Source organism: Marmota flaviventris, chromosome X, assembly GCF_047511675.1.
Source record: "Marmota flaviventris isolate mMarFla1 chromosome X, mMarFla1.hap1, whole genome shotgun sequence".
Lineage (NCBI taxonomy): Eukaryota > Metazoa > Chordata > Mammalia > Rodentia > Sciuridae > Marmota > Marmota flaviventris.
In genome coordinates, this window is record NC_092518.1 from 98,500,475 (window position 1) to 98,515,509 (window position 15,035).

Consider the following 15,035-nt stretch of genomic DNA (forward strand, 5'->3'; position numbering starts at 1 on the left):
AAATAGAGAAAAGACAAAATAGAAAACAGAGATTTAACCACACTATTCCCAGTTAGAAATTTCTAAGCAGAAAAACCCAAGTGTCTCCATGTTAGTCACTAGAATTCATAATGCGTATTTCTTCAACGCTGAGGTAAGGATGGATAGTGACAGGTTCCACTCCATAAAGATGCATTTTCACAAGGAGAGCCCTAGAGATTCTCAGCAAATTTGCTTTTGGTCCACTCTTGACCAACACTTTCATGTACCAAATAGAGTGAGTACCAAGTGATGAATAATTCACTATGTAACTATTCGGTTGGGTTGTATGATACAACAAATAACTTTGAAAATAGCCTATAAGAAATTCTTTGGTAAGACATTTGAATTTCATGTTTCTTTCTTGATTATCTTGAAAGATGTATTATCATATCTTTTTAAAATTTTTTTTATTTGTTTTAAATAGTTAAACATGACAGTAGAATGCATTTATGCACTTTGATAAATCACACACAGATACGATATAATTTCTCATTTTTCTGAGTGTACATGTTGCAGAATCATATTGGTCATGTAGTCACATATATACATACAGTAATAATGTTGGTTTCATTCTACTATCTTTCCTATCCCCACATCCCCTCCCCTCCCCTCCTATCACTTCCCTCTAACTAATCTAAGGTAATGCCATCCTTCCCTAGTGCCCCTGCCACCTTATCACATCTTTTTAAAAACTTTTTATTTGTTCTTTTTAGTTATACATGACAGTAGAAAGAATTTTGACATATCACATATACATGGAGTCTAACTTCCCATTTTTGTGGTCATACATGATATGGAGTTACATTGGTCTTGTATTCATTTCTTTCCACAAAAGAAGCTAGAGATTTTTGCTTCAATTGTTAGTGCAACTGACCCTTTGTTTGCAATTTTCAACATTACTCCATATGCTCTGATGGTGACATAATGACTATTGGCTACTAACTGTTTAGTACATAGGACTGTTGCTATATTTAATATAGTAAACTTGATCAATTCGTTTATTTTGGCATAAACCTGTTGTTGCTGCCCTCTGGAGAGCATTGATGGTTAATGCACAAATATAAATAGAACTTTCCATGTAAATGCAGAATGCTTCTCTTTGAAGGAAAAGAAAACTACAAATGTTGTACAAAATGTGTTTACTTTATAAAAACTTTTAAAATTTGTTTTAGTTTTCCATGTTATTATAACAAAAAACCTTTACCTTTCAGAGATGCTAATTAATTATACATTATACATTCTCCCATTGCTTTGCAACTCAACGATATGTTCTTAATTTCTTTCTTAAGACATTGATTTGAAGCTATATGTACTCCAACAGAAGAAGGTTTAATAGAGCCTCATATAAATAAAGTTTATACAAGAAATTTTAGAAAAATTGTGATGGTTGTGTAATGATAAATAAATTTAAAATCTACTCTTTTCCATTCTTTATCACTTTCAGTATAACATGTTTACCTGTTTCCTAAATTAAGTGTTGACTGTTTTTTATCACTAAATAAGTATATTTAAATTTATTTAATTGGTTATTGTACAAGTTCTTTGGACTTTTAACTAATAATCTTTTTCTTTTTCTTTTCTTTTCTCTCCCCAGAAAAGAGAAGATGATAAATACAGTCTTTTAATTTCTTCTCCTCAATTTTAAACTGTGGTTGCTAAAAGACCGAAGCAATCATGGTGAACCTAAGGAACGCGGTGCGCTCGTTCCTGTAAGGACGCTATTACTTATTCTTTAAATAAAATTAACTTTTATAATAGCTTTCTTAAAGATGTTAAAAATGCTTCTGTGTGACCACTCAGCAATATCTGACTCAATGTGTGTAAATGACTTGTACATCAAAAGATTAATATTATGGTTGTTTCCTATTTAAATATAATAAATGGGAAAAGACAATAATTTGGATTCTCATCAAATATTGGAGTTCATGTCCTCAAATAAATAATATGGTGATGATACTCTCAATTCAAATTATCTCAAGTGTCATGATTGGTTTCTCCATGGATAAAACTTAGAAAGGAGGAAAGTTCTTTCCTTTTTCTTCCTGAATGACCTGAGCAGTCAAGAAAATAAAATGTCTTTATAAGTATCTGATTTTGTGAAGAATAAAACTGCAAAAATAAAGGTCAGAAGTTAGGGTTAAGGGTTGGGGGATGTAGCTGGACAGAAGAAAACAGCACCATCCAGAGAATTCTTGATATAATCCCAGTAGTGAAGTATATAGAATGCAACGTAAGAGGGGTATTTGATTTAACCAAAATCTATTCTGTGAGGAAATGGGCACAGAAAAAGAGATCCAAACCAGTGTCAATTCTGAGCAATACCTTTGAGAAGCTCCTTGTGTCTACATGATCTCCTTTATGATTCCTGTAAAGGAGCTGGCCCAGGGAAAAGTTTACCATATCCTATAAAAACCCATCAGCATGGTGGGCTGAGGCTGGGGCTCAATGGCAGAACACTTGCCTAGCATGTGTGAGGCACTGGGTTAGATCCTTAGCATCACATATAAAAAATAAATAAAACAAAGGCATGCTGTCCATCTACCACTAGAAATTAAAAAAAAAATCAGCATGGATCCTCTAGAATATGGTCATTGTAGCCCATCTTGGATGGCATTACAGTGATGATAGTCTCAAGTATGCATGATTCCAAGAGAATTAGAGCAGACAATAGAGAAAGGAAAAGATGAAAAACAATGATAAAGAAGAGGAAAAAAAGAAATTAAATGCCCCTGGGTTCAAGCCCTAAAAAAAAAAGGAAAATGAAAGAACAAATCTTCCTCCTCTCTGAGTCTATACCAACTGAGTATCTAAAACCATATGCTAAAATGTAGGGCTGCCTTAAAAGTATTCTACTATGAAATTTAAAAATTTATATACAATTTTTTCTATTCTCTTGAGAGAAACAGGAGATCATTCATCTCTTCTATTAAACTCCATTGTCATATGTCATGCCAAAGCTCAGTAGATTTAAAATGTATTCAGACTTAGAAATTATCTTTTTATCTACTAAGTGTAAAATTACATTTTCATTAAAATTTTAGTAGCAATGAGTAAATTATTTGCATTGTTCAGAGAGAAATTATGATGTTGAATACATATTTTATGAGATTCCTGTGAGCTTAATAACATTTAGCGTAAGTGAAGGAGCAAAACCTAAATTATTTCTTCTTTGTAGAAGGACTTTATATATTTCACTAAGCATATAAGTATTAAAAATTAGGTTTAATTATAATAAAGCCAATTCTTGATTATAAAACTATAGAAACAGGATGGAAGTGCAACAAAAACCATAAAACCTTGACTATAAGTGGTGCTCATTAAGACTTTATTGAACTGAATTTAATTGAAACCAGGAAACTGAAGTAAATGTTCTTTCAAAATCTATCCCAGCACCATCAATTTATTTTGTAATGTGTAGAGCAGATAGATTTAAATTCTATATGACTTCTCAGTAATTCAGTATTTCTTTCATGGACTCTTTAATATAAAAGAAAAATATTTTTTGATCAGTAGAGATAGGCAAGACAACTACTTAAAGTATTTTTCAACCCCCCCAATTCTAAGATATTCAAATTACAAAATTAATAATTAAATGTGGTTTGTTTCATGCACAATTTTGTTATGTACAATTTTGTCCTGTACTCCTCTACCATTTTTAGAGACATGTGAAAATATTAGATGGTTTTAAATTGACTTTGAATATTTGAAGTTGGACTTTATATTTTCCTGGGACCTTATTTTTCTGGGTTTAAGGATACATATATTTGTGGTTCTACAACTGACAACTGAGTATATAGCATATTATTTGAGCACAACTTCACATGAGACTACTTGACATGATCATTAGCTAATTGAAATGAGAAAAAAAAATAATTCAGTAGGGCAGGTATTTCATCAGCTAGGCCAGAAAAGACACTGGCTTTAAAATCACGATCTGAAGGGGGTGGTGGTGTAGCTCTGTGGTAGAGTGTGTGCTTAGCATACACAAATTCCTGGGTTCAGTTCTTGAGCACCAAAATACAATACAATACAATGATAAAATAAATAAAAATCATCTGAGCCCAGTTATGCATAGGTATATATCATCTTGAAATAAAATAAAGACAAATTTTGGGCAAATTTTGATATAGATGAGTGGATATATAGCAACCATAAAATACCTTTATGACTGAAGACAGGCTGGCGGTATATAGCTCAGTAGTAGAATGTAGGGTTAGTAATGTGCAATGTCCTGGGTTTAATCCCCAGCACCAACAAAAACAAAAACAAAAATCCCAGTTTGAAAGCAGAAACAAGGTAAACCTTAATGTTTATTGAGGTCCTATTATGACACAGGTAGTGTTTTCAGGATTTTACGTATATTATATCATTTAATTTTTACAACCACCTATGATAGAGATCATCCTTGTACAGATGAGGAAATTGAAATTTTGAAAGGTTATGTGACTGGCCGAAAAAAATCCTAAAGGTCATATGACCAGGACATTGGCCACATGCTAAATACAATGACAGAGTAATTAAAGCTGAGAGCAAATAACTTCTTTCTATTTATTTGGTTCATCATTTCAATAATTTTATGTATATCAATCACAGTTTAACTATAACACATATCTTTTTGTTTGATAGATGAGATCTTGCTATGTTACCCAGGGTGGCCTTGATTGCCTGAACTGTATGTTGGTCAACAATCAGAAGTGCATGAGTAAGTAGTTTGGATACGAGATAGGATTGTTGACCCACATACAGTCACTTTGCAAATGTGAGCAGATAGGGAGAGTTCTAAAAAGAAATCAACATGTACTATCATCAAAACCCATTGTACCTCTTTTCTATCTCTTTCTTTCTTTCAAAGAGATTGAACCCAGGGGTACTTTACACTTAGCTACACCCCCATCCCTTTTTTTATTTCTTATTTTGAGACAGAATTTCACTAAATTACTGAGGCTGGCCTTAAATTAACAATCCTCCTGACTTTGCCTCCCAAATCACTGGGATTACAGTCCTATGCCACCAGTTTACTGTGCCTCTTTAGAATACCTTCCTGAAGTTGATCTGATGACAACTTATTCCTTCTTAACTTTGGATCAAAAAAAAAGCAACTTTCAATTTTCTTGTCAGTTACTGGATCCTTTAAGAAAATCTCCCTTCATTCCCTTATCAGCTGCCTTAAAAAAATCTAAAAAAAAATAATTTTACAAAATATAAAGAGTAAGTCATCATTATATATATATATATTTGGTTTTGTCTGTTTATTTATTTCTTTTTTTTTCTTTTATTGGTTGTTCAAAACATTACAAAGCTCTTGACATATCATATTTCATACATTTGATTTAAGCAGATTATGAACTCCCATTTTTACCCCGTATACATATTGCAGATTCACATCGGTTCCACATCCACTTTTTTACATATTGCCACACTAGTGTCAGTTGTATTCTGCTGCCCTTCCTATCCTCTACTATCCCCCCTCCCCTCCCCTCCCCTCTCCTCCCATCTTCTCTCTCTACCCCATCTACTGTCATTCATTTCTCTCTCTTGTTTTTTTTTCCCCTTTCCCCTCACTTCCTCTTATATGTAATTTTGTATAACAATGAGGGTCTCCTTCCTTTACCATGCAATTTCCCTTCTCTCTCTCTTTCCCTCCCCCCTCTCGACCCTGTTTAATGGTGATCTTCTTCTCATGCTCTTCCTCCTTATTCTGTTCTTAGTTGCTCTCCTTATATCAAAGATGACATTTGGCATTTGTTTTTTAGGGATTGGCTAGCTTCACTTAGCATAATCTGCTCTAATGCCATCCATTTCCCTGCAAATTCCCTGATTTTGTCATTTTTTAGTGCAGAGTAATACTCCATTGTGTATAAATGCCACATTTTTTTTAATCCATTCATCTATTGAAGGGCATCTAGGTTGGTTCCACAGTCTAGCTATTGTGAATTGTGCTGCTATGAACATCGATGTAGCAGTATCCCTATAGTACGCTCTTTTAAGGTCTTCAGGGAATAGTCCAAGAAGGGCAATTAAATCAAATAATACTGTGGTTTTGGATTGCAGTAAAAGTTTAAAAGTGTTTGAAATCAGTAAGACCTGCAATGGGCCCTGGCCCTGCCGTTTACTGGCTAAATTGGCTTGAGAAAGTTACTTAACCTCTTTTTACCTCAGTCTTCTCATCTACTAATAGATATAAATCAGTACTGAGCTCATTTAGTTGTTATATGAAATTAAATGAGTTATCTATATGTATTTCAATAAACTAAGTGCTTAACTCAGTAGTCATTCGGTAAAACTATCCTTTGGATAGAAAGAAACAGAGGTTTCATTAAGAGGGCAGAAATCCTCATCATCATGGATGTTGAAGGAGAAGCAGTTATTCTGTTTAAGAAATATATACACAAGCAATATATATATAAGTATATATATATGAGTATATATTAAATATATGTAATCAATATGTAAGCAATACAATATGTACTGATTGAGTTTGTTTTTTTTCTTCTTTTTAATTTTCAGTGTGCACCTAGTTGGCCTTCTGGTTTGGCAATTTGATATTTCTGTAAGTCCAGTGGCAGCCATAGTAACTGACATTTTCAATACCTCCGATGGTGGACGCTTTAAATTCCCAGACGGGGTACAAAACTGGCCAGCAATTTCAATCGTGGTGATAATAATCATGACAATAGGTGGCAACATTCTCGTGATCATGGCAGTTAGCATGGAAAAGAAACTGCACAATGCCACCAATTACTTCTTAATGTCCCTAGCCATTGCTGATATGCTAGTGGGACTACTTGTCATGCCACTGTCTCTGCTTGCAATCCTCTATGGTAAGTCCAGTTCTATTCGTTTTTTAATCTAATTAAAAATTAGTTTCTTAATCTATTAGTTTTTAAGTCTAATTGTATAAATGTGTGCCAAGTAGCATAGTAAACATGGATATAGTTATTTATTTTACCTGTGACATTTGGAAACCTGACACAAGGAATTGGTTGTGTGTATTTAGATTTATTAAATCAGTAGTAGAGTTGTTTCCAAAAAACAAAACAGACATTTTATAACATAGTAAAATTATGCATAGATGCTCTATTCTTCAATGTCATTTGTAAATATAAATGAATATTTGCCTTACAATGTACACAATGGGACAATGACAGAAATATCCTCCACACCTGTGCTTTGGACAGTACCCAAACCATAAGTACCATCTCTAATTAAAAAAAGAAAAAAGAAAGAAAGAAAAGAAAAGAAAAACAGTCACATCTTCAAAAAATATTTTTAAAATAATCTTTTTTTTTTTTTTTTTGGCAGTGCTGGGGCTATTACTGAGGGCCTCATGTCTGCTAAGCAAGTGTCCTACCACTGAGCTTCCCTGTAGCCCTGAGTGATCTTTTAAAATGTTGACACACTAAGTTTAGCCCGAAATAGTTATTTAGCAATAGCAATTCTTCTTCTTCTTCATGAAGTCTATAATTCTTGTTTGTACAAGCAGACAGGGGTAACAAAATTATTTAGTAAGTATATAGATCAAGTTCACATCATCACCATAAAAATTAAGGCATTGAGTATTTTAGTATGTTGATTTTAGAGAGGCTTCAAATTTTTCTTTTGATTTTTCTGCCATCTCTTTGTTGTGTTCATGGTAACCTAAATTTTGTTCTTTGGCTAATATTTATCTTTGGTACTAGGGATTGCACCTAATGGCATTTTACTACTGAACTACATTCCCAGTCTTTTCTCTCTTTTTTTTTTTTTTTATTTTGAGACAGGGTCTTGCTAAGTTGCCCAGGCTGGCCTCAAACTTATGATCCTCCCTCTGGGATTTTAGATACTCACCACCTCAGCTGATTTGGCTAATATTTATGATAAACTATCAAAATTACATACAATTCTACAAATTTTTTAAAAAGAATTTTTTTTTTTTTAAAGATAGGACCTTGCTATATTGTCCAGGCTGGCCTTGAACCTTTAGGCTCAAGGATCCTGCTTCTGCCTCAGCCTCCTGAGTAGCAGGGACCCTAGAAGCACAACACTATACTCACCTCTCTATAAATATCTTTATTAAAAACCTGGAGAGCCTGGTTTGAATTTAATTGCTGATATGTTCATCTTTCAAAGGAGTAAAATAGACTTCCAGTCCCCTGGAGTTTCTAAAGGAACTAGATTAGAAAGAATATTATTAAAAGTTCTCAAATTCTAAAAAAGAATTTCAGCAGGCCTATAAAAATCATCTCTTGTGAAACCTAAAGTTGAATTAGCCTGTTCTAAATACACAGAATATAGAGTGGAAATGTATTATCTTAATAGGTATTTTATAAAGTATTCTTGGAAAATGGGCTTTTCTTATTTTTGCTATTTCAATCATGCATTATCTTCAAAGCATCCCTATTTGACCTGCTCAGAGGGCATTTTTCCACTCTACAGCTCCAAAATTAAGTAAGAAACGGTGATTTAAATGAAACAAAACTGTGATTTAGAAGGTATACTTTGTCCTATGGTGTTTGTTCCATTTTGCAAATTTCTCCCTTAAAAAAATATATATGTGGAGGGCTAAATAATGACATTAGCATAAGTACAAATCTTATAACACATCGACCTGCTATGAAGAACAGTAAGAAGAACAAATAAAACTACAGAGTACCACCACCAAGTCTGGAGAACATTCAAATTCATAATTATCTTTATTTACTTATTTGAGGTGCTGGGGATTGAACCCAGGGCCTTGTGAATGTGAGGCAAGCACTCAACCAACTAAGCCATATCCCCAGCCCCATAATTATCCTCAAGTACAAAAACAAGAAATCACACTGAGTTATATTTCAGTCTCCTACTGCATGTTGTTGTATAAGGGAAGAACATTCCAGGAAAAACTGGGTGACAGAGGCTAAAGGAAAGCTATTGGGAAGCCTAAGGTTGATACAAAATCACTATTAGAAAGTCTGTTCCTAACTGTCTATGCCCCACCTGATGAAGAAGAAGGACTTCCCCCCAATTTGATCCCTTTAAATATGGAAAGAAACAGAAGAATTTCAGCAGAAGAAATAAAGTTATCAAGGATAAAACTGTTACCGCTGTTGACCGGTGACGAGTCCTTGCTTCCCCAATGTTGAAGAATAACACCAGAGAGCACGCCGAGGCAAGGTCAGAGTAGAAATTAGAAGTTTATTAAAGGACAGCAGAAAAGACTTCTCCCGGAGGAAGAAGGGGACCCAAGAGGTGGAATCCGTGGAAGGGATGTTGTCTCCCCTTTTTATAGTTCTTTCAGTGATGGAATGTAGGTGGGAAGGACCGAGGGGTGGGACACAGGTGGGCCAAAAAGTAATCTGGTCAGGAAGGACTTCTGAGTCAGCACCTTTTTGATGGGGGCTGTTCATTAACATTTCTTTGAGGTGGACTTTGGCCTAGGGCCTTTTCGGGACTTCATTAACATTCCATGAGTTGTCCTGTGTTTTCCCGAGTCATTCTCCACACGGCCTCCATTTTAGATTTCACTCGATATTAGACCCGATTTACCTAACTACACTGACTACCTAATTTTAAATCTGGCTTCATTCCCCCCTCTAATTTGGGGAACTCCTTACTGCTGTAAGGAATGGGGGCGAAGACCGTTCTGGCTTCTTCAGGCTGACAAAAGGGACGATGTTGGGCAAGCAGTTTGGAGTCCCCCTTTAAAAATCGGGTCTATCGAGTGGTCCATGATAGAAGTCCGATTGAGAAGTAATAGGCTGGAGGGCCATTTGAGCAATGGGCGGTCTATAAGAGAGACAAGAATTCATTAATATTGGAACCATATTGATGCAGCAATAAATACCACAGCACAGGAATATGCCAATAAGTATGATACCAAAGACAGAGACTAACAATGTTTTCCACCAGGAAGTACCAGAGAACCAGGAGCTAAGATATTGTCCCCATGACAAAGTTGGTGAGGACATGGCTTCTATCTGAGTATGTAAATCTTTAAGGATATTTGTCACATTGCCAGAATTGTCAGGGATGTAAACACAACATTTAGTTTTAATAACAGCACAAGTACCACCTTGGGCTGCAGTGAGGACATCTAAAGCCATTCGATTTTGTAAGATGGCCTTCCTCATAAGTGTTATTTCAGTATTAAGGAGAGAGATACTTTCCTCAACATCATGGAGGGCAGTTTGAGTATAATTGTTTAAAGTCTCCACATGCCACATTACATCTTCTAAACCAATTTGTGGGATAAACAAAGAAGCTAGATGATCATACCAACGGAACACAGATCGTCCCCATCTGTGTTTGAGATTGGGGAGGTTTGCTGGCTGTGTTATATTTGGGGTCCATCTCCCCTGCATCCAGGGGTACCCAATAGTACATCTTCCTATCCAGCCCGGGGGAAGCCAGGGCCATAGGTTAGTTCCACATATCCATTGAGTCCCATTGGGTGCTGGCCAAATAGTTTTAGGTCTAGAAAGCCAATCTGTTCCAAACCAATCATTGGCTTGTAAAACTATAATTTTTTGACATTGTGACTCTGGGGTCCATCCTAATTCTCGAGTAGCATTAGGCCACGTGTCATAGGTATGGTTTCGCTGTTCCCAACAGAGTGGGGCCTTTTGGTTTAAGTGCCCAATAGTGGGAGTGAGCCATAAATCTCCGTCCCAAATCTGATAATAACCATCTTTATACCTGTGACATATTGATGGTGCAGGTAGTGGAAGGAGAGAATTAGATGGGCCTATATGGGATTTAATAGTAGAGGACGTCTGAAGGTTAGTCTGGTTTAAAGTGAAAATCTTTCCATGACCAGGTTGTGATAAAGTTTCATTTATAGGCCATAAATTAACATCTGCACGAGAGGCATTTTGTAAATAGGGTCTTTCTTTCTTTTGTTGTAACATTAAGGATTGTAAGTTTATCCAGTCCTTTCCTTGTAATGGGGATACCCACCAAGGTAGTCCAGAAGTGCTGGAAAGGGGTAATAGTCCACATATCCAGCAATTATCTTTCTGTAACCTAATGGCATATTGTTGAGCCCACATTAGAAAAGAGTTAGCTTCAGTTGGTCTGTTTATGGTAACAAAGAGAAAGAGAAGGAAAAGTTTACATATCACCATTTTCTCTGCAGAAGAGATACTTTAGGTCCTCTACTGGAGTGCAGGAGTATCGTTCCTCAGTTTCTTGGGAAGAAGAAGTCTCTTTGGGTATCGGCTCAGGATGGCAGGCCTTAATCCGAGAGTGGTGGATCCAATTCTCCTGTCCCAGCACCTTTACTGCAGAAGGGGTGGATAAGATTACGGAAAAAGGTCCTTTCCAAATAGGGTCTAAGTTTGGAGAGTTTGAAGGAATGGTCTTAATCATAACTAGATCTCCAGGCTCATATAGAGGTGGAGAAGTAACTGGCTCAGATATAGGGTACTTGCGAATTTCAGCCTGAAATTTGGCCAACTTTGTGATATGAGTTACTAGATCTGCAGTTTCTTGGTCTTTAAGAATATCATTTCTTAGGAATGGTCTCCCATATAGGAGCTCAAATGGGCTGAGCCCTAATGTCTTTGGGGTGTTCCTGATTCTGAGCAGTGCTAAAGGAAGCACCTTAGGCCATGGGTAGTGGGTTTCTTGAGTGAGCTTTCTTAGATGTCTTTTTAAAATATCATTAGTTTTCTCTACCTTTCCTGAGGATTGAGGTCTCCAAGCACAATGGAGATGATATTTAATGCCTAAGGCTTTTGATATCCCCTGAGTGACAGCTGCCTTAAAGGCTGCTCCATTGTCGCTCTGTAGACTTCGAGGCAACCCAAATCGTGGGATTATTTCCTGTAATAATGCCTTGACTACCTCTCCTGCTTGTTCAGTTCGGGAGGGGTAGGCTTCAGTCCATCCAGTAAAAGTATCTATCATAACTAATAAATATTGAAATCCATTACTCTTAGGCATATGGGTAAAATCAAGTTGCCAGTCTTCCCCAGGGAATTGTCCCGTTCTTTGTAATCCTGGGGGCTTTGGGGTAGAATTATGTGGATTATTTCTTTGGCATGTGCCACAGGCTTTGACTATTTGGTGAATAGTCTTTGAAAGATCCTTTCCTTCAAATATCTCTCGGGTTAGTTTGAGAGTATTTTCTTCTCCTAGGTGGAAAGATTGATGTAAGGTATGTAAAATCTTCCACTGGGAATTAGCAGGTAAATAAAGTTTGTCATCTTCCATTTGAATCCACCCAGAGGGTAAAAGAATACCTCCCTTAGATAGTGCCTTGTTAGTTTCCTCCTGGGTGTATTGAGGTCTTATCTCTGGGGGAGGGCCTGTCCATATCAAAGGGGCTAAGGTAGTTATCTGTGAATTACCCTTAGCAGCCTCCTTGGCTTGTTGGTCTGCTAGTCTGTTCCCTTCTGCTATCTCATCTATTCCTTTTTGATGCCCTTGGCAATGAATTACTGCTACCTCTTTGGGTAAATGGACAGCCTCTAGCAGTCTTAAGATTTGCTCATAGTTCTTTATAGAAGTTCCCCCAGTAGTTTGAAATCCTCTTTCCTTCCAAATTGCTGCATGTGCATGCAAGATTAGGTAGGCGTATTTGGAGTCAGTATAAATATTAATTCTCTGTTGTTTCCCTATTTCTAATGCTCTTGTTAGGGCTATCAATTCAGCTAGTTGAGAGCTTGTGCCTGGGGGCAAAGACTGTGCTTCTATGGTGTCATGCAAGGTCACCACAGCATATCCAGCTTTGCGTTCTCCTTGTTCCATAAAGGAACTCCCATCTGTGAACATGGTAAGGTCAGGATTGGATAGGGGAAGGTTTTGAAGGTCCTTTCTAGCTGAGTAATTTATAGACAGGACTTGTTGGCAGTCATGTTCAGGATTTCCCTCTAATTTCTCTGGGAGGAAGGTAGCTGGGTTTAAATTAGAACAAGTCCTTATTTGAGTTACAGGTCCTTCTAAAAGTAGGGTTTGATATTTTAGAAGGCGATTGTCTGAGAGCCATAGTTCACCTTTTGTATTTAAAATTCCTGAGAGATCATGGGAGGTGTAGACAATAAGGTCTCTTCCCAGGGTGATTTTAATTGCCTCAGGAACTAGCAAGGCCACAGCTGCTACTACCCTCAAACAATGAGGCCATCCTCGAGACACAAGATCAAGCTCCTTACTGAGATAAGCTACTGGCTGTTGAGCTGGTCCCTTCTTTTGTGTGACCACTCCTAGGGCTATCCCTCCTCTCTCAGTAACAAATAGGTTGAATTCTTGTTCAGTGGGTAAGCTGAGGGCAGGGGCTTGGAGTAAGGCCCCCTTTAATGCCTTGAAGGCTTTAATCTGTTCTGGTTCCCATATGAGGGAAGTCGTTCCTTGGCGTAGTGTTTCTTTGAGGAGGCTATAGAGAGGTTTAGCTATTTCCCCATATCCAGGGATCCAAAGCCTACAGTATCCAGTTATCCCTAGGAAGCCTCTAAGTTGTCTTATGGTCTGAGGTAGAGGATATTGTCCTATGGGGGTTATTCTTTCTGGTCCTAGCTTGCGAGTTCCTTGAGACAGCTGTAATCCTAAATATTGAACTTGTTTTTGACACAGTTGAGCTTTTTTCTTTGAGACTTTGTAACCTTTATCAGCTAAGAAGTTTAAAAGCTCTTTAGTAGCCTCTTGACATTCCCTTTTAGTGGAGGCACACAAAAGTATATCATCTACATATTGCAGGACAGTCAGAGATGTCTTATCTTTGAACTCTGTTAAATCCTTGGCTAGGGTTTGGCCAAACAAATGGGGACTGTCTCTAAACCCTTGGGGTAATACAGTCCAAGTTAGTTGAGATCCACTATCTGGCTCTTCAAAGGCAAACAGATACTGAGATTGGGAGTCTAAGGGTATACAAAAAAAAGCATCTTTTAAATCTAACACCGTGAACCAGGCAGCAGCTGCTGGAATCTCAGATAACAGAGTGTATGGATTAGGAACCATAGGGTGGAGAGGAACAACTGCCTCATTAATTATTCTCAGGTCCTGAACTAATCTCCATTCCCCATTGGGTTTCTGAATTCCTAAAATGGGTGTGTTACATGGGCTATTGCAGGGCACTAAAAGTTCCTGTCTTTTGAGGTTCTGAATGATCTTCAATAAACCCTTTTTTGCCTCTGGGCGTAGGGGATATTGTCTCTGATGTGGAAAGACAGAAGGGTCCTTTAAGACTATTTTGATTGGAACTGCACTTTTCGCCCTTCCAATTTTGCCTTCAGTAGCCCACACTTCAGGGTTTATATCACATTCTAATAAAGGCAGACATAATGGTCCTCTTGGTCTTAAATTCATTGTAACTGACGCTTGAAGTTTTGAAAGTATGTCTCTTCCCAATAAAGGGGTAGGACATTCTGGGACTATCAGAAATGCATGAGAAAACATCACCCCGTCCCACTCACAACTCAGTGGGGGAGTAAGCCTTCTGGTAATAGACCGTCCAGACACCCCTTGTATGGTTACAGTATTAGAGGAAAAGAGATCCAGGATAAGAGGTGAGCACAGAATAACTGGCACCAGTATCTAAAAGGAAGTTGACCTTTTGGCTCCCTACGAAGAAGCATACCCGGGGCTCACATGCGGTGATAGGAGTCACGGGAGCCAAGGTTGAGCCCGGGCCCGTCAGGCTTGTGTGGAGAGGTCTGACTTCAAGGACTTACGCCCCTGAGGACAGTCACTCTTCCAGTGATTGCCTTGACATTTAGGGCAGGGCCGTGGAGGTGGTCGCTTGGCCTTTGGGCAATCCCGTTTGAAATGTCCTTCCTCTCCACATTGGAAACACGTCCCTTTTGTGGATTGAGGAGCATTTCGTCTTCCTCCTGCACCCTGGGAGCTTACTCCTCTAAGAGCAAATACCAGCGTTTCAGTTCTTTTTCTGTCTCTAAGCTCTTTCTCCTTTTTTTCCTCTATATCTCTATTATAGAAAACCGAAGTAGCAATTCGGAGGATGTTATCTAAAGATTGATCAGGGCCATATGCCAATTTTTGTAACTTCCTCCGGATGTCTGGGGCTGACTGAGTGATAAATTTGTCCTTTAAAAGTAGTTGGC

At 37.5% G+C, this 15,035-nt stretch overlaps 1 protein-coding gene across 1 annotated transcript in view; it reads left to right on the forward strand.

The window, feature by feature from the left end:
• Nucleotides 1-1,695: 1,695 nt before the first annotated feature.
• Nucleotides 1,696-15,035, forward strand: part of Htr2c (5-hydroxytryptamine receptor 2C) — a 131,602-nt gene continuing 118,262 nt past the window's right edge. Inside the window, exons 1-2 of the mRNA XM_027933170.2 lie at nt 1,696-1,730; nt 6,529-6,842. Of these exons, the coding sequence (XP_027788971.1) occupies nt 1,696-1,730; nt 6,529-6,842 (349 nt within the window). The remainder of the gene's footprint in view (nt 1,731-6,528; nt 6,843-15,035) is intronic.